Raw genomic sequence first — 26,663 nt, 5'->3', positions numbered from 1 at the left:
TTATTAACTTTGTGAATATATTTAATTGTTAAAATACATGTCTTAGTTAACTATCACATACATTTGCTAAGCCAAATATAGCAGGTTTGATTTATTTTCACATCTACAAACAGTTTAGAAAAATGACATCAATGTTACGCTGCTCGCAAAAAAGAAAATAATTTACATCCGTTTCATTCGTGTGAATAATAAAGGAAGTACCTTGGTTTGAATGCAAATCAAGAGTTCCGATTTTGAATGCAGTCATAATGAAAATATTAAAGGCTTTTGGAGTAAAAAGTAAAAATCCAGGCCAATTTGAAATGTCACTAAATCTATAAATACTGATTAAACAGACAAATGTTTGTGCTAGCTGCTGCACTGAGCCTACAAAAATGAAAACCAAAACATTAAGTCAAACACTTCAAATGAAAAGCATCCATCAACAGCTGCCAGTGAAAAAATTATCATAAATAATGCATGCAAACATATGAGTCAAGAGGAGTGATGTCCCTTTTCACTTATGCAAATAATATTTCCCCATGCACAGACCTATTTCTGGTAAAGATAATTATCATCAAAACCAGATTGCACCAAACGGGCCCCTCAGTCACGCTACAATGACGGTGATTATTGCTTAATACGTATGTGTGCACGTATCTGCACAACACTCTTCCCGGACTGCCTCCACCACTTACCTGAGGGGCCGAGGAAACGCTGCATATTCACAACCAAAACACAAAGTAGAAGTAAAACAACAAAAGGTACAGTACACAGAAAGGAACACAAATCCTGTAAATAAGAAAACACTTATTCTTGATTTTAAAGATGATTTTGCAAATATAAAGGAAAACTGTGCCTCGTGAAACAGAAACAAACTTGACTAAGAAGACCTGAAGTGTACGTGGAAGAAGGAGTATTTTTCCTGTCATCTTAATAAGTGAGTAACAGTTGTATTTTTTTGGTTAAAAACATTCATATTCAATTCAGACAACACAAAGGGGCTGGGAACCAGTAACACAGGGCTTATGAGAAAGTGCTAATAGTATAGATACATAAGGTATATACCGTACTAATATATACAGTATATATAGGACACAAAGTGAGTAAGTCACTGCCCATCACAATCATGCTTCATAGATGTAGCCCCACAGACACATTTCACTCCAGCTCATGTGACGGCACAGAGAAGAAGCCATTTGCTGTGAATACGGGGGAAGTGTGCGTTATTACATGTAGGTTAGTTGTGACACTAGAAGACAGAGAAGAGAGAGCCGAGTGCCAAACCAGTCGCTGCTCCGGCGAGCATGCCCAGAGCCACATCTCCTCCGTCGTCACGTCGTCGCTCCCGAACAATAACATGGTTCACATCAGGAGCAGCATACCCACCTACAAAACACAACAGCAGTATGATGCCTTCATGACGTTTTCATTGAAGAAATTCTAACTTTCCTCACTGAATTGCACTGACGCTTTGTAAACATTCAGGTTCCCCTCGGGATGAATTATAATAACTTTTGTGTCCTTAAATTTTGGTGCAGTGCCACCATCAAGTCGAATTATTGGCAAAATATCTGCAAAACTTATGAAACATTCTCAACAGCCTTGGCTGAGCTTTCTATTTAGTGCTAATGTGCAAATATTGGCATACTGACACGATAAACTAAGAATGTAAACATTAAACTGACTGCTAGATATCAGCTTGTTAACATCCTGACATTAGCATTTAGCTCAAAGTATAGTTCACAGAGCTTAATTCATAGCTGTGGACTCAGTCTTAAAATAGAATAATCACTGTGATACAAAAAAATACAGAAAGTATAATAATGGACATAAACTTGATGAACTTGTATCCCTGAGTGGCATCCTAGGTTTAATATTATGGTTTATTTCTGCACTGTGTCCTGAAAAGTTGTTTACCTTGGTACTGATAAGGATAAGCAACAGCGTAGGGCTGCCCATCAGCAGAGTATACAATCTGTGTGGCGTGTGGGGGGGCTGCAACATGGTCTCCGTACGGGCCCGGGGCATAAACCTGCTGAAAAAAGTCACAAAGGACTGCCATTAGTAGCAAGCTCCTTACATAAGAGTCATCTGATTCAGCATTAATACCACAAACAAAGCTTAATGGATCTATCAAGTAATTCCATTACAACACCAGTAGATGGTAGCAGGCTCCTGCTTTCTTTGATGTTTTGTAATAGTCTTTACTTATATCATTGGATTAATTTTCATCTGAGAAGGATTATGTTAAACCAAGCCAATCTGTAACGATTAAATGTGACAAAAACATGAGTAAAGTACAAGTGTATTGTGAATAGCTCTATCTTCTGACAGAGTTTGACACTAAAAATTTCACAATTTCCCTCAGTTATGACCAGTTTAAAGAGGTTTGTTTAATGTGTTTTCTCAACAGTATCTGCCTTTTGCCAGCTGTTTGTTCCTTTTACCTGTGGGGGAGCATATTCCGAGTAGGGCGGAGGAGCAGACGCCACCACTTCCTGTGCAAAGCCGATCTGAGGGGTAGCGACAACCTAAAAATATCAACCAACAGCAATAAGGGCAAGAAAACCGAGTTACATGACGTTAAGACAAATGCATATCAAATATTACTCCCACAAAGACAGTTATTTTAACTGTACTGAGGTTGTCATCATAGCAGTATAGAAAACAAGTGTATGAATTATCCCATACAGCCAGGTACAGATGAGAAAAATACCACTATCCTCCACTCTTGGATCATGGAAATAACATTTTCTTAACAGTCTGACTTCGGTTTTAGTCAGAGCTCACTCATTTATTAATAAGACAGATAATGATTGACATACTGATTTTACAACAACTTTCTGGACTTAATTCGGTAAACAAAGCAAACCCACAATTGCTTTTAAATGTAGCAAAATCTCACCGCATTAATTCTGGCATCCTGAAGTGCCATTGTCCATGCCCTGCAACCAAAAGAGGAAAACATGTCATCTTGGTGTTAAAATGTCTATTCTGAAAACATAAACTCTAAATGTTTAACTTCACCAAAAATAAATAATAATTCATCACACTGATTTAATGACTCGGTGTGTATAAACAGACTTACAGAGCATCGTCTGCGCTGTCTGCACACAGGCTGATGACCCGTCCATCTCTGCACACTATCTGGAGCAAGGCATCGCGGGTCTTCCCCTCCGGTGGGTTCAGCTCTGAGAAGCAATACAGCAGGACAAACACAAAGGTGGCACAAATAAAACGGAAGCAAAAAGGTGGGTAATAACACCAGCGAGCGTGAGCCAGCGACATCGACACAAACACACGACAAGTACCCTGACATGCAGCAGAGCCACGGATGTTAATGCAGTTGACCCTCATGTGGATGTCATCCTCCATGTCACGTCGCTGTTGATCGTTGTAGAACACCAGTCGTCCGTCAGCCCACAAGTCAAACCAGTTTCTCTTCCAGCGACGCAGTATGGTGCCTTACATGGAAACGTGCAACAGTCAGGTTCACTTTGTGTTGACAGGATGTCATAACAACAACAACAACACTATCTGGATGTGAGACAACACTAACGAGCTGGTACATTGTGGACATGTACTCACTTTGTCGATGGAGCCAGCCACTCTTTACCATGGCCATCTTAGAAGTAACACCTGAAACAATGACATGAGACAGGAGCTGCCATTACTGAAGCAGCCTGATGACTGGGCGTGTCGTACCTAAAAAAAGACCCCTCGTGACGGACATAGAAAATAAAATAAATAAAAAGTAGGCAGGAGCGACGATGTTTTCTTACAGATGACTAAGCTTATCACGAGATCACGAGATTTGATTTAGCAACTTTATATGAGCTCGTGAAAGGAAACACATGGACTCCATGTGGTAACACGCGTCACGTGACGTCACGCCGGCTGACCACCGTTCAACGCACTTTCTGTTAAAACCCTTAATTAGACCGTTGTTTTGGTTATTAAGAGGACAATTAGCTCGCTCAGTGTTACTGGCTTCAAGTAGCGACAGGCCAGTTGTGAGCAGGTCATTGTGACAAAGTGTTGCATAACTGACGACCCCGTAATTAACCTGAATAAACTGATGTTTTTATTAATAACTAGTTGTTGTGATTGTTATCGCTGTTTGAAGTTAGCTAGCTGACCCGTTAGCCTTAGTTCACAGTGATAATAGAGAGATATTACACTGCAACTTGTTCTCATAAAGTCAGATAATAGTCCACTAATGGGTAAAGACGCTTCCCGGTACGGCGACTTACTTGGTTTCTTGTACGTTTTGAGAAAAGATTCAAGTCTTTAGCGAAGATAAAGCAAACACGGAAGTGAAACGCGAAGAAAAAAAAGAAGAAGAAGAAGAAGAAGAAGATGATGATGATGATGACTTCCTTTGGAGCAAAAAAATAAATAAATAAAAAAAAGCGGACCGATAAACCGAGTGGTCACTGGCCGGTCGTCACCGTCGGCCCCGCACACAGAGCGTCTTCATCAGCGGTGGATGTCCTCGGAGAGGGAGGCGTTTGTTTTGAATGACGCAACCGATCAGCTGACCGAGCTCAGAGCGCGCTTGTTTTAAAGTTCGTGTCTTCCCTTCGGACTCACGTGGTCGACGAGCCAGCTGTAAATAAACCAACTCCTCAGACATCAAATATTATTTATTTATTTATTTATTTTTTTTACCAGGATCACAAAAGTAGCGGATTATCTTTTTGGGTTAACTTTTATTAGGTGACGTGTTTTTTTTTTTGTTTGTTTGTTTTTTTAAATCAGCTGACTAAAGTAAACACAGCAGGTTTATATATTAAATCTCGTGAACACGTCGTATAAACCGCAGGAAGTAGTATAGCGTTCGAGATCAGGTGCGAGTTTGCGAGGGAGAGTCGATTTATTGCATAGAAACCTGTGACTGGACGCAAAGAAGCAAGTATCTCCGAGCCGGTGACCGACGGGCTGCTCGGGGACACGAAACAAACCCACCTGCGCTCCGGCCAGCAGTTTGAGAGCTAACGAGAGTAACGCAGGAGCTAAAGCAGCTAACCTGAAATGGCGACGGCAATATACTTGGAACATTACCTTGACAGTGAGTATTTGGGCACACGCTGTTACAGGCGTGGACGTCGTGAGCGTCTTCCGTGTGTTTTTTGGGGTTGTAGTTTTGTTGTGCCGGAGTTTGTTTTGCTCGGCGGACTGCAGGCACATATCAGTGCGGTCCGTTAGCATCCAGCGAGCTGTTGGCGCACTAGCCCGCCAGCTAACTGATTAGCCTCGAGATAAAGTTTGATGAACTCTCCGTGCGCAGCGTTTAACTCGCTCAGAAGTTCTTCTAATAAGTGTCCGCCCGTGTCACACGTTTCGCAAAGTTAACCCCTTGTAGATTTCTAGCGTTTCCAGTGGCGCAACGGCGCGCAGCTGTGTAACCTGATTCTGGAGGTTATACAACAAATATATATAATACAACACAACTGTTTCACAGACTTTATTAGTTTATAGAATTCGTCTTTTTTTTTTGGTCACGATTATTGTTTGCTGTCGGAAAGCAGACATCAGGCATTTACAACCTGTTGGTAACCGCGTTTCTCGTAACCGTTTACGCGCCGGGGCGGGCGGGGTGTTTGAAGTGCGTCACAGTTCGTGGACGCGCACGAGCTGTGGCACACTTTATTAATATACAGACATCTCATAGCAATCGATTAATCTGTAACTCACCGGCGGCATTTGATTGACAAGAGACAGCTTACCTTGACCCAAACAATGTTAAACGTGAGTGGCTGCAAAGTGCATTGCAAGGCGTGACACTAATTTCTGCCCCATAATTGATTTTTTTTTTTTTTGTATCAATTATAGGCAACTGCTGTCCAATATTTTTTAATTAATCGTATAATATCCTCCACTCATATACTAGATTTTTGTATTTATTTATTTAAAACGCATTAATTGCTGTGTTCATTCATTTGTGCACATGACTTTGGAGCAGTCATTTGGATTTGTCTTACTGGGCAGCAAAGATGAAACCACACAGAACAACTTGGCTTTGGATGATTTACATGTTTAAAGTTTGATTAAAAAGCAAGTGAAGAACAGGCTGTAGTTATGGTTTTTATGTTGAATGAAGTAACATGATTAACTTTAAAAACTAAAGGATTTCTTTGTTAATTCCCTCTCAAGGTATTGAAAACCTTCCATGTGAGCTGCAGAGGAACTTTACCTTGATGCGGGACCTGGACAATAGGACTGAAGGTGATCATTTCATCGCATGTTGTTGACATCATCTAAATGCTTTATGGATTTAAAGCCTCTCACACGTATTTACACCCGTGCTGTACACCATGTGTACTGTGGATGACTCTGTAATCTACAGTAACACAAAATGTTTTAGTAGGCTTGTCATTCTTCTGTGATGCAGAAAAGAAAGGAGAGATTGACAAACTGGCTGAAGAGTATATAGCGAATGTGAAGAACCTGGCCTCAGAGCAGAGGGTGGAACACCTGCAGAAGATTCAAAATGCCTACAGCAAGTGCAAAGAGTTCAGCGACGACAAAGTCCAGCTCGCAATGCAGACATACGAAATGGTCAGTCCAAAACAGACCTACTGAGGTTTAGTCACACTTCAAGTCACACTTTATTGCATGGAATGAAGTACTTTTCTTATTTGCAAATTAAGCCATTCATGTATTCCAGGTTGTAAAATGCATACAATTCTTTTACCGTAGGTGGACAAACATATCCGCAGGCTCGACGCTGATCTGGCACGGTTTGAGAATGAGCTAAAGGAGAAGCTGGAAGTGAGCGGCTATGAAAGTACAGAAGGAAGAGGACTGAAGAGTACGTTCGGTCACTGAAGTGCTTTAATCATTAAACACTGTGAAAACACATTTGGAGGGTTATGAATGTAAATATTTTCCCTCCAGAGACTGATTTGCGTGGACTGAGAGAGAAGCGTGGATCCAGAGGAAGAGGAAGGAAAGGTTCTGATGAAGACTCTCCCAAAAAGAAAAAGATGAAAAACAGGTAACTTTGGGCTGTTGGTTCAGTCAAGCTGAGGATTTATGACTGTCGATGTCAGCTCATTGAGTTGCATCCTTTTGTTTCATGTTTACTTCCAGTCATGCTGTATGTATTGTGTTGGTCTTTTAGCCCGGAGCGGAGTGACGCCCTCCTGCCTATGCAACCATCAGACGTTTTGGACATGCCAGTCGATCCCAATGAGCCGACGTACTGCCTGTGTCACCAGGTGTCATACGGAGAGATGATCGGGTGTGATAACCCAGATGTAGGTTTTTACTGTGTTTCTTATTTTAAAGGTGAATCGACGAGGTCGTCTTAATTACCCGAATCAGTTTGACTCGTAATTCATCTCAACATTGTTTTTTCATCCTTGTTTTCAGTGCCCTATTGAGTGGTTTCACTTTGCTTGTGTTGATCTCGCCACAAAACCCAAAGGAAAATGGTAAGAAATTTTTATCAACTCAAGTGATGTCAAAAATGATTTTATTGGTGAAAATACTTTTTGATCATCCTCAGTCGATGCCTAAATCAGTGCCTAAACATATTTTTTATCCTCCTTTACCTTTAATCTATCAGGTTTTGTCCAAGATGTACCCAAGACAAGAAGAAAAAATGAGACTTCTTATTCTAAGAACTACTTAACAAATGTATGTATTTTTGGTTTAGTTTAATAGTATGATATAAATATATATATATATATATATTTCAGTCCTCATAACTCTCCATGGAAATGGCGGGTTATACAGCTTTCTTTAAAAGCCTAATCTGAATTTGGAGTACAGCTACACTTGTGGCACCATTATTCTTCCTCTACTGCATTCACTGTCCATATTATTGGATTTTAAGACGCCCGTCTTTGTCCAGTACCTTTAAAACAAAGATTTTATCAATATATTTTTAGTACTCTTGAGTAAATTGGTCAAAGAGGTGGAGGTTCACAAATTCTTACCAATCAAAGTCCTTATTTTCAAGTTATGTGATCTACATATATGTTATCATAACAAACTCCAAAATTCTGGATTGTGGCTTTAGCATATGTGAAATGTCAGTTTTGTAGAGAACTATTTTTTAAACAAATTAACAGCCTGCTGAGAATTTTACAATTTAAACACCTAAATCCTTACCGATGGTGATGGTAAAAGGAATTTTGTGTCAGATTTTCTGTTACTACCTCCTTGGGGAATACATCAGCACTGCATAAATGACTGCAATTGGTAGCGGTGTAAACAAATAGTGTTTTTAATTATCTTAAACCAAACTAGCAAAGCTATGTAAATTCCTTCTGTATTGAGTTTCAACAAAAACCTGCGACATTTTTGAATGTATTGTGGTACTATTGGTTAGTCAGTCAGTGTCTCTTGTCAAATGAATGAGATATTTAAGCACTTTGAAATAAATTTTCCCCTGAAGAGGTTTGATGCTGCAGGCTTGGTTTTATGATATAGATTATGTCTTTTCAAACTTTGCCATAGTAAATGACTTCAAACCACATATGGAAATATATATTTTGTATAATATGAAACAATATTTTGTGGACACATTTTTTTCCAAAGATATTTGTTGTATTGCTTATCTACTGGTGTACACAAAATTTTTATTTAATAGGATTTTAGCATTTTCTTTCATATTCGACTGTGAATATCACTCGTGTAGGTGTAAGCCACAAATAGAAGAACCAAAGTCTTTGTATTTTGTAAAATTCATGTTTTATAACAAATAAATATTGACTATTATTCATGCCTCATTTCATTCTTTGCAGTTTGAAACGTATCATGTCCTGTGTGTTTATACAAACCGTTCAGGTTTTGTCTTTTAATGGACAGAAAGCGTTTTAGTCCACTTCATCTGTGTCAGGTTGTCCGGTCGGCTCGCTGTAAGGACTGTAGTCGACATTCTTAATTGCAAAGAGAGTTTCAAAATCCATCATCTGACTCGTCATCCCAGCTGCACTTTTCTTCGGCGGTCTTGGTGAAATCTACTTCCACGTCGTAAACAAAGTCTGGATCATTTTTGCGCCTTCGGTTCTTTTCAAACATTTCGTCCATTTGGCCCTTCTTGCGCGCCAGCTCCTCGTCGTCCAGTTTGTTCAAGTCTTCGTCGGGGTCCAGACGGAACGAGTGGAGGCTGTGCTCCAGGCTGAAGCCCTGCAGGTGATCACGCAGGATGAGGTGAAGCTTCTCCAGCTGGCTCTGGCACACGCCGTCCAGGTAGTCCCTGTGCCGAGGGTGGTTCTTCAGCTTTTCAGCAGCCATGCTGTAGTCTGGACATTGAGGGGAGAGGGCATCAAGGATCAAAATGCTGTCTACAGGGTCAAATCAAGCTGGCAGAGAGCCCCCGTTTCACCCCTTGTTCCACCAATTTTGTGAGCCAGGATTTCTTTATTTGACTTCGCTTCCATCAGTTATAGAGCACACAGCTTACCAGACCCCGAGACACAGTCTTCCTTCCTGGTTACTGTGGCAATTTAATTAAAAACAAATTAATTTGCAAATATACATAACTGAAATGAAGGTTTTGAGGGCCTTACGATCAATCAGATAAAAATGAGTGAACTCTACATGGAGTTCACATAGAGCTCCAGTGTGTTGTCATGTTGTCAATAAATGTTAGTCTATCAAAGTACCACAAATTGCCAAACAGTTTGACCTTCAGGAGCCTTTGGGGGTCCGGAGTGGTAGCTGTGGTAGGCTGGTGACCTGGGACTTTTTCACTGTGGTCTAAAACACAAATTGTGGCCCTGGCCCCTACATTTGTAGCCACGGCCATGTTTAACCTTTATTATCATGGAACCGCTATTGTTGTTGAATAAATGCAGTGCATGTTTGAGTCACTGTCTTGTCTTACCTGAATATTTTGAGAAGTTCCGCACAGGTATTATTCTTTTTCGCACTTTTTTGCTTTCCGTGTGTTCGTATATTAAAACTATGGAAGGAGGTTTAAACTGCACCCCGCAGCGCTTCGCCACGAAACGCATCCTCTGTTTATATCACCTGCGACAACTCTAGTTTAAACTGACCTCCACTTGGACTTATGCAGAGCCAGACAGATTATTTGTTTTTAGCCATAATAACACATAATAACACATAATTCATATGTTCAGCAGTTAATGAGGTAAGTACTTCATATAAACGTGTATCTTCTGTTGCCTTGGTGTCCTTACGTTAGGCACTTGGGAAGTGTCCGACTCTTGTGTCCTCGTCGAAGCCCGACTAAAGTTCAAATAAAAATGGAATGTAATTTTGTTTTTCATTTACTGTGACAGTTGTGATCTAAAACTGACTTTTATAAGTCTTTCGTCTGTGTAAATGTTGCCTTGCGGCGACCTCAAATTTTGGTGTTTTTCTAATTACGGTCAGGCACCACTACAGCTTCCCTAGAATTAAAAACGGGTCCTTCAAAACCCCTTCCGTAAACAGTTCAAACAAGTGCATGACGTAGTTGCTGTAGCTGGAGTAGTTTAATGAATAGGGTGTAAATGTGTTTCAGAGTTTACCATTAACACTTTAATGTATTATATACTGTTCTCTGTGTTGACCTTTTTATCGACATGTTATTGTTCGGTCGAAAAAGGTAAGTAATATTGCTTGATGACGTCGTTAAAAACCAATAGCACAGACATGTTTCGTGTGTCATCAACACTGTCAGCTTTATTTTGGTAAAAGTTGTAGCATGAATGAGCAGACAGAGCTGATGATGTCTCTAGTGATGCAGCAGGTGTCTCTTACTGTCCACAAAGAAATACACACTGATTAAGAACCGAGAACTGCACAGCCCCTTGGATGGAAAATAAACTACTAGAAAACACAATTTGAAATGTAAAAGCAATTTCATTGTGCAAAAATCTGACGTTTACTTTTCATTCTTGATTTTACTTTGTGTATAGTTGTTCCCCTTAAATACGGGTTAATTGCGTAACTTGAAAAAAAAAAAAGTTAGTCATATCTATTTTATTACAATGAGCTGGTTTTCTCTATAGAAGTCTTTTTTTGTCATCTTGATCAGTTGCTTGCTTTTCTTTTTTACAGAAGAAAATCAGGACGATTGTGATCTGCTGAAGCAGTGGATTGAATCTTCGTCGGTGTCAGTGGAGCTCAACAAAAAAGGTTTTCACAGGTATTTAACTGTTCATTTTCTAAAGTGGAAGATCCACTTTATTCCAGGCTAATTGTCAGAAGAATGAGTAAGTGATTCCTAATGTGTTTTAGGGAGGTGATAACCACTGTTGAGCTCGGACCTGATGGGCTCAGCGATATCAGAGTTCTGCTGGTTCATAGATGGCCCAGAGGCGTCTTCGTTGATCCATATCAACTCGCATCACTGAGCAATCAAAGTGACTGGCAGGTAAGACGTACATTATGAAAAATATTGTTTTTTTTCCATTCATACCAAGCAACTGGGCAGAATATTGAAATAGTATCACAAACTGAATTCATGTGCATTATGTATATGGATTTATTCATGTCTTTATTCACCTATTGAAGATATTACTAGATTCAGCCATTGACCTTGAGGTGCCTGCTCACGAGACTTCAGGATTTGTCACCTACGTGTATCCCTCCCACGTTGGACCAGCTAACAGACTACTAAAAGTAACAATTCCAGTACATGGGCGCTACCACGAGCCTTCTTTTGTCGGGAAAACGTTTACATCTGTTGACATTGAACCTCCAGAGTTGCTGCTGCGGATAGAAAAATGTAAGTGGATGAAGTGATATTTTATTTTATTTTATGACTCCATGAAACCCATAGTTCTCTATTAAATAAAAACAGATTTCACAGCATGTGTATTGGATTGGAAGGAATACAAGAGCGGAAACGGTAGAAATGAGGTCATTGATGATTGTTTTGCTGTTGTAATGTGTTGTTAAATTATAGTTAATAAAAGTTGTAACCACATGAGTTGAGTGAATACAGCATAATCACACCTGATACAGTCTAAACAATAACTTGGGACTTTTAAAGGCCTTTTACATTAGTTGTCAGAAACATGTTATTTATTCTAAAATTATTTCATCCCTTAAGGCACACAGCTCAACAGCTTTGAGCCTCATGCTGTCGTGGAGGCCCGGTGCACTGTCAACAGTTCCAGCACTTGTCTGTGGGTTAAAATCCAGCATCACCAGGTGGATCTCACGAGAAAAATAGTCCATCTTTTTACGACACTGTGTTTTTCCTTTTTTTCTTTTACTCATAAAATAAATCTTGTGTCCAGCAGGAGCTTGGCCCCACCAGTTTCCAGTTACCCGTAGGTGACGGGTCTTTGGTGACACCTGTGTGCGGAGGGACTCTTCTAGTCACACTGAGCTGCTGTGTGGCGCTGTCCAAATACCTGTGGAAACATCGACTCATTTAATCACTCTGATGGTCAACATACCCCAGGATAATTCTGGCATTATTGTGGTCAAAGTTGAACTGAAACTAACAGAAAAGAGGCTTTTGTTTTTGCGATTATACCATTTTTTTAATGCCAGTTTGTGAACAGATAACAGGACTATTGTAGGTGAGAAAGAAATCCAGACAACCTCATTCACCTCCTTCTTAGAAAAAGCCCCAGTTACTGTGACATAACGTTACGTTTTCTTAGTTTTGTGTAAGTTTACCTCCTGCTGTGATCCTCGCTCAGATGTAAGAGCGTAATAAAGCGCATGAGGGAAGCTGATATTTCCTTATTTAACTCAGTTAAAACACTTCGGTCAAGAATGTATGTATATGCCACCAATCATGTTTTAACAAAACATGTTAAATTTGTATAAATAACTAATGAATTTGCTCTGTTTTGTGTTCTGTGTTGACTTTGTCTTGATAAGCAAAAGATGATTTGTGTTGACTGTTTTGTCCAAAAATAGGTCATATTGCCAGCTGCTGTATAGTAGCAGGGTCATGAAACTGTAGTGTAACGTCGGGCTGGTTCTTTGATACCCAGACCCACTGACACCTTCTTTATTTTGACATTCTGCATCTCAAATCATATCATATCAAAGTTGATGATTGACTGAGGGATCAACTATCAGACAAGGTCCGTGGTTGTGGTTGTGGGTGGAGGTTTGAAGGGGGGGTGAGGAGGGTTTGCCCAGGGCACCATACATGCGAGAAACCACCACTGTGTCAGATCACGCTGAGAAACCTGCCCACAGTCTTCTTACAGTTCACATAACACAATTACACCTGCTGAACAGTGATCTCTTCTTCGTGTACTGCAGCCTAAATGTTGAACTAAACCGCTTTTCAACCTAATTCAACTTCTTACTTCCAGTTTCTTGAAGTTACCATGTGTTTTTTTTTTTTCGTCTCGAGTATTTTTACGAGTCAAAACCCGTCACAAGCGATGCAGTGATTTTTATTTTTATTTTGTTGTTGTTGTTGTTGTTGTTGTTGGCCTCAGACAGCTGACGGTCTCCTCACCATTCATCTACAGCATGTTGGTGAACAGCCGGGGCTGGGTCTCTAGTTCCGCTTCCCCCTCCGCCGCAGCGGAATTCATCCGAGAGGCCGAAAACTGAAAGAAAAAAAGCTCCTTTGTAAATAATCGGGAGTCACATTGAAAACTCACGTGTCCGTCACCGCCGGGGCTCTCACGTGACCAGTGGAAGCACCTTTCTTTTTTTTGACGGATTTACAAAACGTTTTTTTTTTTTTTTTCCAAAACCCGTCGAGGATCGTCCGGGAGTCGAGACAGTCGGGACATCGAGACAGTCGGGACAGTCCTCTCAGTCCTCTCCAGGCGGACTCGTCCGGTCTCCGGTGAGCTCCGCCGCTAACCGCGTCCGTCCGCGGGAAAGTCAACTCGTGCCGGATCGTTTGCCGCTTTGCTGCCGGTGTAGTTGGATTAGAAAAACCGCCGGTTAGCGAAGTTGATTTTTCGGGGAAGGAGGAGGAGGAGGAGGAGGAGGTGAGGGAGGAGGAGGAGGGAGAAGGAGGAGGTGGAGGGGGGAGTCCGGTTGTCAGACGCTAGTTAGCATTAGCTGGAAGCTCCATTAGGATTACGTCGCTTGTCGTGCTAACGTTAGCTTCCAGCTTAGCACACTTGTTGGCCAAGTAGTTCAAATGCTAGCGTTAGCCCCGCTAGCCGCCCCTGTTGCTGCTGCTGCTGCTTCGAGGAGCATTTTGAACAGACGTCAGGATAGAAACACCGTTATATGGTAAATAAATACATACATAAGTACATAAATAGCGCACTGAGTTATCGACACGCAGACGTTTTAAACCCTAATAAGAAGCAGCGGTTCATTCCCGGATCAAGTGCGGTGGGAGAAGAGGAACTTGCATTTGATTCTCCTCTTTTGTTTTTCACACACGGGACACAAACTCTGCTTTCACTGCTCGTAAGATGTGGAAACACGATGTGTTTTGTCGGTACAGTCATTTCTTCAGTGCTCGAGTTGAGTGTCTCGTTCACTGCTCGTTTCTCTGTGTAGGAGTGTAGGAGTGGTAGTGTAGTAGTGCTTGATGCAGAAAATCACTTTTTGCTGAGAAGGTTTGATGAGATTGAACATGTCAGACTTTGTGCTTTTATCTCTGCTCAATGTTTTCACTGGTGTGGACCAGTATGAAGCTGGGTTGTTGTTTATTGCTAATACCCCCCCCCCCCCCAAAAAAAAAAAAAAAAAAAACAACTCCTACACTCAATAGCACCTTTCATTTTTTTTGTTTTATTGTAGATCTCTATTTTGTTTTTTTTTGTTTTTATCACCACACCTTGACATTTGCTGCATTACTTCTGTGGTCTTACAGTGTCTGATTTTCTTCCAGGTAACACTCGGTGCTTTCGTTCCCCTGCGAGCGCATGAGCACACCGGTGCCCCGTGCTGATGTGAGAGCTGCCGCCCTCCCTCCCTCCCTCACTGTTTACCAGCCTCTCCATCCTCACCGCGCTGAAGTTCCCTTGTCTGCTTACCCCAGTGAGGCTCGCAACAACCTCCTGGCAATGTGTGACAACGGAGACCCCGAAGACAAACCCCCCGCCCCTCCGGTCAGGATGAGCAGCACCATCTTCAGCACCGGCTCCGGCAAAGACTCGCTCTCGGCCAACCACAGCTCTAAACCGCTGCCCTCTGTGCCCGAGGAGAGGAAACCTCGCAACAAGATCATCTCAATCTTCTCTGGGGCTGAAAAGGGTGAGGCGAAGACTTTAGCAGCATTTTAGAGCTCACGCTTTATTTTCAAGAATAAAACTATTTGAGTGTTTGTAATCTGTTTAATTTCAATGAAGCTTTGGTTACTTTCAGGTGGTAGGAAGAAAGATCGAGACAAAGAGCGACCAGAGATCTCGCCGCCTTCAGATTTTGAACACACCATACACGTTGGGTTTGATGCTGTAACGGGGGAGTTCACGGTGAGTTTGGTCATTCTCCTTTTCTTTTTCCCACTACCCCCTGCCATTAACGATCGAATAAAAACATTTGACATATTCTGCTGTCATACACAGGGTATGCCAGAGCAGTGGGCTCGACTACTCCAGACCTCAAACATCACCAAGTCAGAGCAGAAGAAGAACCCGCAGGCGGTGCTCGATGTTCTCAAGTTCTACGACTCCACAGGCAACGGTCGCCAGAAGTACCTCAGCTTCTCATCCTCTGGTGAGACACAAATTAAAATGACCCACATGGTATTATACATTGACCAGGCAGCGCAGTGAGTAATACAATTATGTGTCAGCCTTGAAACGAAACCCCCGGAAAACACCTAGTTTAATATGTGACTGTAGGTACCTAAAAGAAAACTACTTTTTTCAAAACGTTCTCGTTTTTTTTTTCATTCACAGAAAAAGACGCGTTCACTCCGGGGCCTCAGTCTGTGAGTATATTCAGACTTTTGTGAATCTAGTTTTATTCATGCTATGTTTTGTCTCATAAAAGTAACTTATAAAAGGTATAATTCTGCTGTGACTTTGAATTAGCCTGTCAAAAAAGGCACCGAACCCTCATCTCCCAACATCAAAGACATTGATGATGACGATGATGAAACTCCTCCTCCTATTGTGGCGCCAAGACCAGAACACACGAAGAGTGTAAGTCACCTGCTCAAAGTTGGCTTCACATCACAGTGATTATCTTGCCTTCTTTGTAAAGTCTCTATTGATGTATTTGTTTGTTATTGTTTCATCAGGTATACACCCGCTCTGTCATCGACCCCATCCCTGCTCCAAGCACGTGTACGGATGGAGACACTGCTTCCAAGGCTGCAGACAGACAGAAGAAGAAGGGCAAGATGTCAGATGAAGAGATCATGGACAAACTGAGTAAATTATTCATCAATCTTGCGGATCTATCATCACAAAAGCACAGCAGTTTAGATCCTGTCGTGTCCATTGGATATTTCTTTAACACACGTGATTGTCTTCTGGCTCGCAGGAACCATCGTCAGCATCGGGGATCCCAAGAAGAAGTACACCAGATATGAAAAAATCGGTCAGGGGTGAGTAAACATTTGCCATTTACATTGTTTTGTTTTTTTTCATCATTTGAGGGTTGACTGGCGTTCTTGTCATCTCACCATCTTGTTGTTACCTATTTCTTCAGTGGTATAATTGCAACTGACTGAATTATCAGCATGTCACTTATTGCGTAGCTCCATGAACCAACTCCTATTACTCGCATAATAACAGCAGTGGGTTGAAACACGCAGAGATTCACATTATCTTTTGCAGATTTTTTGCAATACATTGTGGTGGAAACCTGACTAGTGAGACTACAATGGACCCACTTTATGAGGCAGATCTGTGGTCTCTCTAGTAGTTGATGTTCCAGTGCTTCTCAGTCAGTAAAATGTAAAGCGTGTCACACTTCTGTTGGATGAGCTACGTCTTTGAGACCCATTTTGTTCAATATCAGTGATTTTTAAATGAAAATGTTACAGCTGAACTGTATACATCTGTTTCAATGTATTTATGTGTGCATTAGCAGACTAGTTTGATAGTTTGTTCGAATATGTGTCAAAGTAAATAAGCCATCTCCTTCTTTTCACAGGGCTTCAGGAACAGTATTCACAGCCATTGATGTTGCAACAGGACAGGAGGTAAAGACATGTGAAAGCTTTAAAAGACTAAACAGGGACATAGCAAGTGAGACTATGTAACTTTTGCTGAACTACCAATTGTGCCAATTATGGAGTCATGGTAATTGTCAAAAGATACTGAAACGGTAGCAAAGGAAAAGAACTGTAATCAAGTGAGCAAACTGATCCAGTACTGTCAAAAAGCTATTTAAAGTTGGCTAACATTAGCCGTCACAGTATGCAGGTCATTCCAGAGCAACTGAGGTCGCATCAGTGAAACCACCGAGTACACTAAACTGAGCGAGGTGTGTTTTATTATACCCTCAAGCAATAAAACACACCTTGTGGGTTTGTTTGTTTTCCTTCTGCCAAGTCATAATGTCGCATAGTTGTCTTGCATGAAGAGGAAGCAGATAAACATGTATTCTACCTACACTTGTGCCCTAAGTCTCTGATATTTCACGCTGCCAGGTCGCCATTAAACAGATCAACCTACAAAAGCAGCCGAAGAAGGAGCTCATCATCAATGAGATTCTAGTGATGAAGGAGCTGAAGAACCCCAACATTGTCAACTTTTTAGACAGGTGAGAGTGAAAGCACACCTGCAAAGCTCATTTAATGATAAGTCAAATGCATTTAAAAAGCCAACACCAATGCACAGACGGGTTTTATTCTAAATCTTTTTAGTAAAACAGCTGACTTTTGTCTTTGTGTGCCAGTTTCCTGATGGGGGAGGAGCTGTTTGTGGTGATGGAGTATCTGGCTGGCGGCTCGCTGACAGACGTGGTCACAGAGACCTGTATGGATGAGGCCCAGATAGCTGCTGTCTGCCGGGAGGTACACGACACTTTGTTACCGGGATCACATGAAGCCAATCAGTACCACCTAATGTGAAAGGTGAAACAAAGAACTCCATTGTCAACCACGGTTTCTCCTCTCCCCCTTCTTGTTTCTGTATCTGCAGTGTTTACAAGCATTGGATTTCCTGCACATGAACCAGGTCATCCACAGAGACATCAAAAGTGACAATGTGTTGCTGGGGATGGACGGTTCTGTGAAGCTGAGTAAGTCCTGTGTTGCTGTCATCAGCTGTCAAGCCTGATGAACCTGGATTCCTCCGTCCTCTCACCGTAACTGTTTTTTTTACTCTTCTGTGTTTCTTCGACAGCCGACTTTGGCTTCTGCGCCCAGATCACTCCAGAGCAGAGCAAACGCAGCACCATGGTAGGCACACCTTACTGGATGGCTCCCGAAGTCGTGACCAGAAAGGCTTACGGGCCTAAAGTGGACATTTGGTCTCTGGGTATTATGGCCATCGAGATGGTCGAAGGAGAGCCCCCCTACCTGAATGAGAACCCACTACGAGTGAGTACAAAGCATCATACTTCCTGGTTTACAGACTTTCAGTAAAGTGTGGAGCTGCGTGGGTTCATATCTTCTTGTGGCATTTCTTTTCACATTAAACTTTCCCAATTAAATCATCTCGGACAGCGATGCAACTGCAAATTTCTACACGGTTAGTAATTCAGCTTCTGAAAATGTTTTGAACCTGTTAGACTTTGGCACAGTTATAGAACAACTGCAGGTCTTAAGCTCTCATGAGTCAACACTAAAGCAGGACAAACATTCAAAGCTCCCATCACAATCTGTCCCGTTCTTCACAAGGACTGATGACAACATGCTGGGCAGCAGCCTGGCGGTAAAGTATTGACATTTTGAGCTGAAGACATTAATAAACAACATTTGTCTTCAGTTTCTCGTTTTACTGTGTGACTTTAGTTGAGTTTATATTTTAATTGTCTTCTGATTTAGCGTTCACTGAATTATACACTTTTTTGCTGCTATAAAGAACATTATCGCCCCCCATCATCTTATAATAACTGAGCTGCTCCTGATCTGTTTCACATTATATGTTACAAACATCACCTCTTTCATGGCAACAGCATATCTACACAGGAATATCCTGAATCAACAGTTAGTTAGGACTTTATGACAGCTGTGTTAATGTAGTGTCAGAAAATACTCGTGAATTTAAAAAAAAAAACTTTGACCTTTTGATAAAAGACTTTTTGTGATTTGTCACTTTACCAGTTTGACTTCATTCAAACGTTGTTTCCCAAAGCTACATTTCACAGCTCGGTGTTCTTTTTCCTCTCGTCTCTTCCCCTTTGACAGGCGTTATACCTGATAGCCACGAACGGCACACCCGAGCTTCAGAATCCTGAGAAGCTGTCTCCAGTGTTCAGAGATTTCCTCAACCGTTGCCTGGAAATGGATGTCGAGAAAAGAGGCGGAGGCAAAGAGCTCCTGCAGGTTAATGACCACTTCTTGTCTCTCTAGTTCATTATGCTCTCCAGTGTTTTAATGAAATGTGCACTTTGATTCAATCGTTTACTCTCGTCCCCGCCTCCTCTTGTCTTTGTTTACTCTGTCCTGTTGCTCAGCACCCGTTCCTGAAGCTGGCGAAGCCCCTCTCCAGTCTCACACCTCTCATCCTGGCAGCCAAGGAGGCCATGAAGGGCAATCGTTAGCTGATGGAAGTAGCTCCACTGCCTTCCCATGCTGTGCACAGATACGTGCCAACCAATTTAGATTTTGTGCCAGACAATAGGCTGAGAGTGACTCGCCACTCTTTGATGCACCAGCCTTATAAGTCCTGACAGACCTCACTGTGAAGAAGACCAAAAATGTAGAGCACAACCACACCGCTGTCCACATGAACTCTTTTCTCACTCAGACGTCAGAAGACAAGTCAAACTAAAGTGCTTAGTTTCAGAGTCAGGCATAGTTAATTTTGTACATCAAATCTCCTGGTGATAGGTTTGGGCTAGGCTTGTATTTAACTTGGAATGAAGAAGACGCCCAGTTCTATTTAGGTTTTTTTAATCAACTGCCTTAAACAAATGCAAAATGTTGCCTAATGTATTGTTGATTGTGTCATTGTCTCTTTTCCCATGATTTTTACTACCTTTGTAATTGACCTTTTCAGCTCGTCAGTGTCTTAGTTATTTTGATACTTGAATTTCATGTTTGTCCCCCTTGTCTTTATATCATGTCTCATTCAATGAACACTCTTGCTATTTCCACATCGAAGCATGTTTTATGGACATTTCTCGTACCGATTTTTATAGGAAACATTTCAGTGCATTCATCATGACCATGTGCTGTGATTGTGTTGTTATGCGGTTGCCCACGGGACAAACCTACTGTACCAGTTTTTCCCCTGTATCATTAGTCTCCTGATAACAGAGGCGCACCTTACAGGCAAATTTAAATGTTAGATTGACAGGGTTTATACTTTCTTCTCTATTGTTGTTATTAAAAATGAGTATTGTATGTTGAACTCTCTCCTTTGTGTTCTTCAAGACTAAACAAATGTGCTTTTCACCATGTGTATATTGTGTACTAAATAATTAGTTTGAAGAAGAAAAAAAAAGAAGTGACCATGTTATACTGGTTAACTGTCGAAAGCTGGTAAAGACAATTTGTTAACTGTATTTTTTTTCTCTCTTCTGGTCGACTAACAACTTTGTCAGCACACTCAAATAAATGCAACTGTTTTTGCTTTTGTGATTTGGGTGTAAAAGTGATTGGTGTGCAGTAACATCTTTTTTTTTTTTTTTTAAAGCATACAGACAAAAAACTATGCGTCTGACTAGGATAATCCGTTCTCTACTAAATATAGTCAAATCAATGAAGTTATTTCATTATTGTCTGTTGACTTTGTGTTTGTATAACTAAACTCGACAGCGCAGATGCAAGTTTAATGCAAGTTAACAGACCTCGGGAGTGTTTTTATTTTGAAGTAGTATCTTCCTGATCAAATTTCGCTGTCGATTTGATGTGCGCCTTTATTTTGGAGGATTGACCCGGAAGTATAATCGTTGTTGCTTCAGGCGGAGTGCCGGCTGCAGTTGTTGCTCAACGTGAAGCCGCTGTAATATCAGGACCGTACTGAGAGCCTCTGTTGTCTGACCTTTGTTTGAAATGGCTTTCCATAAAGAAGCTCACCAAAGACTGAACTATCTTTACCAGGTTTGAACATGTTTAAAGTTCCTGTTGCGATGAATTCGGCGGCGATCACGTGGCTAACATGCTAGCTAGCGTTCTAAGCAGCTGCCACTCAAGTTGTTTGTTGTTGTTGTTGTTGTTTTATCTCTACAGGCTGCACATTGTGTTTTATCTCAAAATCCGGTCAACGTGGAGCTGGCTCGTTTCTACTGCTTCACACAGAAGACGATTGCAAAACGTTTAGTTCTCAGACAGTAAGTTGAGTCAATTAAAAGGATCTCGAGATTATTTGTGACATAAAGCTCCTTTTTGACCAAAACCCATTAAAAGCACACGAGAAAGCCATCCTATTGGACTTTGTGTTATGTCTCTTTACTGTCGTGAACAGGGGTGAAAGTGTCTTAATCCACAGTTGAAAATAGTCCTCAACAAATATACTCTTTCCTCTTATTTGAGTAATATTTATGGACACGTACAGTGCCTAGCAGTTACAAACAATTACTCAGCCTTTTTTTTTTTTTTAAACTGAAGCTAAACATTTGTGACTTAAAAGACTCGCATCTTTATTAGGAACCAATGGGCTTGGGGCTGATAGCCATAAACTGGAATTTATTGAGGGATAGAATAACTTTTTGGGGGTTCATTTTATTGCAGAGATCCATCAGTAAAGAGGACATTGTGCAAGAAGTGCTGCTCATTGCTCATCCCAGGTGTAACTGCCACAACAAGACAAAGAAGTAAGCCATCTTGTCATTTCCCCTCTTATCTCACATTACACATAGTGACTATAAGTAGATGTTGTGCAGGTTTTAGTCAGTCAATTTATGTGTATATATGTTTAGTGGTGTTTGCTGACTTTCCCCCATTAGGAAAAAACGGCAGGACTCGCTTCACTGTGATGAGGTGTCTCAGCTGTGGCCAGAGCAAGACCTTCCTGAATAATCCAGATTACTGTTTATGGGCCGACCGACCCGAGGCTCAGATGGAGCAGCAAAAGCAGCCAGGTTTACAAGGTAACAATCATAACTAAACTGCAAAAAAACACAAAAAAAACCGTTTTATTTCACCCTTCAGTTGCAAAATGAAACCTGGTAATAACTGCACTTTCTCTTCCACAGATCCAGGCACGTCTGCTAAAAACAAGCCAAAAGACACAAAGCCTGACAAGTCACAATCTTCCAAAGCTAGTGCTGCTCAGAGGGCTGCCAGCACATAGCAGCAGCAGTTCCCCTCTTCACCTCCTTGTGTTACAAAGTCCATCGACGGAGGACGTTTTTTTTTTTTTTTAATTAGTATTATTTAGATGAAAATTTATATTCTGTAAATCTCAAAATTTTGGGCCTTTTCTATCTACAGCTATTGCTGTGAGTAACAGTGTCCCCACTAGAGGGCCACTACATGTTTCCTTACACTTTGGACATGGTGGGTTTGTTCCAAAGGGAAAACTTCAGTCATGGTTTTATTAAAAACTAGGGAAAAGAATGGAATTATATGATAGACTTTTTGGTATTAATTTCCCACACAGGCTGCTAAATTGAAGTAAACATATCTTGACCATTGAGCATCGGTTGTCAAGTTGATTCTTGGGGGGGTGGGGGGGGATCGTTCACATTTTCTTCTCTGCTTTGTCTCCTTTCGGCACTCTGAAGCGGGTCCTCTGGAAATACAGCAGATTCTTGGCAAAAATCTTCGGAATACGGCCCATGTACAAGAGAAGAGCCAGAATCATGCCTAGAAAATCAGACATGCACTGTTAACACTTTTGACTGTTAAAGAACTGACAGCACATGATCATATAATTCATTCAATGTAGTTTACCAGTGAGAGGGCCGAGCCAGTAGACCACTGCATACTCTAGGAAGGTGAACCCAGTACAGTAGAAGGTGATTCCGTACGACAACGCTGGATTTACGTAAGCTGAGGTGTAGCCTCGAGCTGGACAAGAGAAATGACAGGTGGAGTTTGTGCTTTTAGTTACATACTTTTTGAAGAAAGTGGAAGCACACATTAAATCCTAAAACGTTTCATCTTTTATATGAAAAAAACGTATCGAAGCACATTTAAAGAATCTTTGGAAATAACGGATCCTTTGTGTGGTGTCTGTGAAGAAGCAGATGAAATGCACAACTAAATGCTTTTTAAATGCAGGGATGACAAAGAAAGGGCCAGTTCACCTACTTACCTGTATGTGACAGGAACGTGAGGAGCACAGCGATCAGCGGCACCCGGATCAGAGCAGATCTGCGTCTCAGGCTCAAGTGAATGAGGTGGAAGATGAGTGCACAGACGCTCTCGGTGAAAAAGCCATGAAGCACAGAGACCAGCAGGGATGTGCTGCACTCTCTGGCCATCAGGTTTTTGATCATGTGCATGTCCGTCAGCTCCAGGCTCCAGTAGTATACAGCTGCAAGGAGACCGAGGTGAGCCCCGACGAACTGGGCTGCCACAGCAAGCAGTGCGGACAAGGTGCCGGCCTCCAGCTGCAGGAACGTCTGGATGACCAGGCTGGGGTTCCCCAACGCCCCCCCACAGACCACACCGTGAATCAGCAGCACCACAAACATCATGGTAACGGTCACATCAGGACCCAAGCCCCCGGCCCACTCACCCACCTCCACAATGGTCTGCACCTCCAGCCGGCACGCCACCAGCATGAAGGAGGAGGCAAGCTCCGAAATGAAGATGAACCTCGGCCATTTTTTAACGAGTCTCTGAACCGAGGCGGCAAAAATCACAACAGCCAGGACGTATCCGAGAGATGCGTTCAGTCCAGACATGATTCAGATCAGATGTCCTCTTTAATGAGGGGTCGACTCACCAACTGGGCTCTGTTTGACAACGTGGCACATACACAGTCACACTTCTTATCAGAAACACGTCACGTTTTTATCCCACAACCACCTGCCAAAATATACACGGGCCTCTGGAAGGTCAGGTCAAGGAGGTGGCCTTCATTCAGTGGTCACTTATAGTTGTATTTATTTAAATTATGACTTCTTCTCTAAGGAAAACACATACTGTAAATAGTTTTCTTATTACTAAATGGCTGAATTTCTGGTGTTTTGCCTGAGATAACATTTTCTAAAATGACAACTATACATCTCGTGTATCTAAATTCAGTACGCAGCAGGGGTGCAAGTTAGTGTTTAAAATAATTGAGTAAATTTTACTCCATACTTGGAACTCAAAGGGAAATCGTTTTATAAAAAGGCAACACTAAAGGACATAAACTACTGTGAAGCCTAGCATACAAGTCAGTTTCCACAAAATAAGTGTAGGTGATGAATTGGCCTAAAACGTTTTTACAGTGTCACTAAGCCCTCCGGACTTGATTCCATCGCTGAAGACCAATTAAATTTCCTCTTCATGTGTGTGAATATAATTAAGGATCTACGACCATGTTCGAGGTTCTGTGAGTCTTGGCAAAAACACAATGGTGCTTCCATCTAAGTACTGACATCAGCATGCTAACACACTCAAAATGACAGTTGTAACATGCTGATGCTTAGCAGGTAACGCTGACTGTGTCCACCATCTTAGTTTGTGTTACTCTCTTTAAGCAAAATGCTACAGTGAGAGTTTTGACAGGATTTGACAAAAGAGATCATTTTTCTCCTACATTAATTCCTCTTCATTGGCTTCCCATTAAATAAATAATTTTAAAAAAAGCTCTTATTGGCCGAGCTCCATCATATCTCAGTGATCTGATAGGACCATATCATCCGAACTGAGCACTTTGCTCTCAGATGCAGGCCAGCTCGTGGTTCCCAGAGTTTCCAAAAGTAGAATGGGAGGTAGAGCCTTTAGCTTTCAGGCTCCTCTCCGGTGGAACCAGCTCCCAGTTGGGGTTCAGGAGCCAAACACATTCTTAAATTTTAAGATTGGACTTAAAACGTTTCTATTTGATAAAGCTTAATAGTTAGGGCTGGTTCAGATGACCTTGAGTCAACCCTCAGTTATGTTGTTCGAAGCCTGGGTGGCTGGGGGACCCGTCATGATGCACTGAGCTCTTCTCCACTCTCCATGCATTTCAATGCCACTAACTTCATGCCTTCTCTCTCCCATATTTAGGGGTCCAAGCAGCATAGCTGCACGGAGCCCTCTTGTCTTTGTTCCCGTTATTATTTTTCCTCTTCCGCTTATTTTTATACGCTAACACTGATTGTGCAGCAAAAACCCACTATGGTGAAAACGCACCAAATTTGGCATGTAGGTTGGAAATTGCTCCCAAATCTCAGGGGAAAAAAACGTCCCAAAACTTTGGCAGGATAATCTTTGGACCTTCCTGATCTAAAGTTATTAAAATAATTTTGATATATCAATCCATTGATTAATTATACTTTTTTTCTTTTTTTTTAAACTTTTGGCTTAAACTTCAATTTGACATAAATGCTCATAAATCAAAATAACCTAAACCAAATATAATCAAAATTTGTACACATATTTGGATGCTTGATCCAAGCTTTGTTGAGCCGTCTCAAGATATTGTGACCCTGGGGGACTCTACAAATACAAAAAGTTTATATATCATGATCCGCTTCACTGATTCGCAGGGTCACATGATCTAGTGTCATGTCTCAGTTCATGTTTAAAATGTGTCAGCGCTTATTATAACAAATCAAAATGTGTTGCCATTTCACACTTCAAAAATTACAATCAATCTGTAACAGTAATCCACTGTTACAGTTTGCATTTACCATTTACGTCACAGGTAGGGTTTACATTGTTAAGCATACCATGAAAGGAGAACCAGACTTTTTCCTTTTCATTGCAGTTTATTGAAGAGATGTAATTTTACAGGATGAAGAAAAACCTACCATTGAAATAAAAAAATTAAAAAACAATAATATAAACTCAAAAACAAATGGTACAAACGGGGCTCCGTACCAAACTACTTGTAGTAAATATCGTTCTTGTTATGCTCTCAAAATAAAGCAAAGATACAAAATCAGGAGCTGATTTATGGGTCGAAGCTGTAAGAATTACGTCTCTGTCTCTTTCTGTTTTATTGTGGCCTTGTGGTGAAATATTTAAGATGTTTACCATCTAAGCAGTGGTACTCTTAGCAGAAGGTCACAGATTAGACCATGTTAGACAACATCTAGACAACAGCAACACGTGTACTGTCTCACAACATTAAATGTTAGGTTAGGTTAGGTTAGGTAGTTACTTTATTAATCCCCGAGGGGACTTTTTTTTTTCTCTCGCTGCAGCAGCATACAGAAGCAATAAAATAATAATAGAACAATAGAAAAGCAATAAAATAGCAGTAAAAAAAATATAAAATATATATTAAGTGTACCGGTTACTTATGGCTCCCAAACTGTAGCGATAACCCCAATTTAATGTAATCAACGAATTCATAATTTATGATTGGATTAAATGAATCACGTCAGGTTAAAAACCAGGAAGTGCCATGCTGCCAGATATATCTATGGGGTGATAGTAAAGTTGCGGAACAGACATCTCCGTCCCGCAGCTGCTTTAAGTTTTCAACCGACTACTAAAAAAAAATAATAAAATAAAAAATAGCAGTGCCAGGTTGGTACAAAACCTCACTTCTGACGTTAAACCGAGGGACCGTGTTGAACGCTCTCCGACGTTCAAGGCTTCGAGCCGGAAGTTGTGAAACGTCGACGTGCACGTGTTGTGAGGGTGTGCGCGCGCACGGCGTCGGGGG

The 26,663-nt window shown here is 41.3% G+C and overlaps 7 protein-coding genes and 1 long non-coding RNA gene across 13 annotated transcripts; 4 read left to right on the top strand and 4 right to left on the bottom strand.

The window, feature by feature from the left end:
• Positions 1-3: 3 nt before the first annotated feature.
• On the bottom strand, positions 4-4,482 carry plekhb2 (pleckstrin homology domain containing, family B (evectins) member 2). Of its 2 annotated transcripts, none has more exons than XM_069699192.1 (8): positions 4,236-4,482; positions 3,571-3,621; positions 3,294-3,446; positions 3,071-3,173; positions 2,888-2,927; positions 2,430-2,513; positions 1,900-2,014; positions 4-1,368 (listed from the first exon to the last, which is right to left on the bottom strand). In XM_069699192.1, exons 2-8 carry the CDS (start codon positions 3,605-3,607, stop codon positions 1,232-1,234), a joined length of 669 nt encoding a protein of 222 aa, XP_069555293.1. In that variant the 5' UTR covers positions 3,608-3,621; positions 4,236-4,482; the 3' UTR covers positions 4-1,231. The 2 variants fall into 2 exon arrangements, with proteins under 2 accessions (XP_069555293.1, XP_069555292.1); XM_069699191.1 differs by having other exon boundaries at positions 1,900-2,017; positions 4,236-4,480.
• Positions 4,483-4,820: 338 nt separating this feature from the next.
• ing5a (inhibitor of growth family, member 5a) lies at positions 4,821-8,712 on the top strand. 2 transcript variants are annotated; one of them, XM_069699185.1, is made up of 8 exons: positions 4,821-5,053; positions 6,139-6,210; positions 6,353-6,543; positions 6,685-6,796; positions 6,883-6,982; positions 7,109-7,244; positions 7,360-7,421; positions 7,556-8,712. In XM_069699185.1, the coding sequence occupies exons 1-8, from the start codon at positions 5,017-5,019 to the stop codon at positions 7,593-7,595; spliced, it is 750 nt and encodes a 249-aa protein (XP_069555286.1). In that variant the 5' UTR covers positions 4,821-5,016; the 3' UTR covers positions 7,596-8,712. The 2 variants fall into 2 exon arrangements, with proteins under 2 accessions (XP_069555286.1, XP_069555287.1); XM_069699186.1 differs by having other exon boundaries at positions 4,825-5,053; positions 6,377-6,543.
• On the bottom strand, positions 8,663-10,130 carry cep19 (centrosomal protein 19). Its single transcript, XM_069699190.1, has 2 exons — positions 9,824-10,130; positions 8,663-9,239 (listed from the first exon to the last, which is right to left on the bottom strand). Exons 1-2 carry the CDS (start codon positions 9,951-9,953, stop codon positions 8,893-8,895), a joined length of 477 nt encoding a protein of 158 aa, XP_069555291.1. The 5' UTR covers positions 9,954-10,130; the 3' UTR covers positions 8,663-8,892.
• Positions 10,131-10,422: 292 nt separating this feature from the next.
• Positions 10,423-12,953, top strand: pigx (phosphatidylinositol glycan anchor biosynthesis, class X). Of its 2 annotated transcripts, none has more exons than XM_069699189.1 (6): positions 10,423-10,549; positions 11,005-11,092; positions 11,185-11,320; positions 11,461-11,674; positions 12,002-12,102; positions 12,195-12,953. In XM_069699189.1, the coding sequence occupies exons 1-6, from the start codon at positions 10,486-10,488 to the stop codon at positions 12,330-12,332; spliced, it is 741 nt and encodes a 246-aa protein (XP_069555290.1). In that variant the 5' UTR covers positions 10,423-10,485; the 3' UTR covers positions 12,333-12,953. The 2 variants fall into 2 exon arrangements, with proteins under 2 accessions (XP_069555290.1, XP_069555289.1); XM_069699188.1 differs by having other exon boundaries at positions 12,192-12,953.
• On the bottom strand, positions 12,237-13,649 carry LOC138621269 (uncharacterized). The gene is made up of 3 exons (XR_011310928.1): positions 13,561-13,649; positions 13,382-13,475; positions 12,237-12,308 (listed from the first exon to the last, which is right to left on the bottom strand). It is a non-coding gene; the product is annotated as an uncharacterized lncRNA (long non-coding RNA).
• On the top strand, positions 13,631-20,545 carry pak2b (p21 protein (Cdc42/Rac)-activated kinase 2b). 3 transcript variants are annotated; one of them, XM_069699182.1, is made up of 15 exons: positions 13,631-13,720; positions 14,729-15,093; positions 15,205-15,311; positions 15,405-15,555; positions 15,741-15,772; positions 15,876-15,986; positions 16,085-16,217; positions 16,330-16,393; positions 16,945-16,993; positions 17,444-17,556; positions 17,692-17,809; positions 17,937-18,036; positions 18,141-18,337; positions 19,148-19,285; positions 19,417-20,545. In XM_069699182.1, the coding sequence occupies exons 2-15, from the start codon at positions 14,763-14,765 to the stop codon at positions 19,501-19,503; spliced, it is 1,731 nt and encodes a 576-aa protein (XP_069555283.1). In that variant the 5' UTR covers positions 13,631-13,720; positions 14,729-14,762; the 3' UTR covers positions 19,504-20,545. The 3 variants fall into 3 exon arrangements, with proteins under 3 accessions (XP_069555283.1, XP_069555284.1, XP_069555285.1); XM_069699183.1 differs by lacking the exon at positions 13,631-13,720 and adding an exon at positions 13,952-14,118; XM_069699184.1 differs by lacking the exon at positions 13,631-13,720 and having other exon boundaries at positions 14,769-14,789; positions 14,879-15,093.
• Positions 20,546-20,856: 311 nt separating this feature from the next.
• rpp21 (ribonuclease P 21 subunit) lies at positions 20,857-22,544 on the top strand. Its single transcript, XM_069699181.1, has 5 exons — positions 20,857-21,007; positions 21,137-21,237; positions 21,638-21,720; positions 21,853-21,996; positions 22,102-22,544. The coding sequence occupies exons 1-5, from the start codon at positions 20,960-20,962 to the stop codon at positions 22,197-22,199; spliced, it is 474 nt and encodes a 157-aa protein (XP_069555282.1). The 5' UTR covers positions 20,857-20,959; the 3' UTR covers positions 22,200-22,544.
• aqp12 (aquaporin 12) lies at positions 22,533-26,606 on the bottom strand. The gene is made up of 4 exons (XM_069699180.1): positions 26,543-26,606; positions 23,166-23,811; positions 22,802-22,918; positions 22,533-22,714 (listed from the first exon to the last, which is right to left on the bottom strand). The coding sequence occupies exons 2-4, from the start codon at positions 23,758-23,760 to the stop codon at positions 22,590-22,592; spliced, it is 837 nt and encodes a 278-aa protein (XP_069555281.1). The 5' UTR covers positions 23,761-23,811; positions 26,543-26,606; the 3' UTR covers positions 22,533-22,589.
• Positions 26,607-26,663: the final 57 nt, after the last annotated feature.

The sequence above is a fragment of the Brachyistius frenatus genome, unplaced genomic scaffold (assembly GCF_029030835.1).
Source record: "Brachyistius frenatus isolate BFR_SWC_R1_liver_20210118 unplaced genomic scaffold, ASM2903083v1 Contig_29, whole genome shotgun sequence".
In the NCBI taxonomy this organism is placed as follows: domain Eukaryota; kingdom Metazoa; phylum Chordata; class Actinopteri; family Embiotocidae; genus Brachyistius; species Brachyistius frenatus.
Note: the sequence above shows the minus strand (reverse complement) of the source record. Positions and strands in the feature narration are given on the sequence as shown.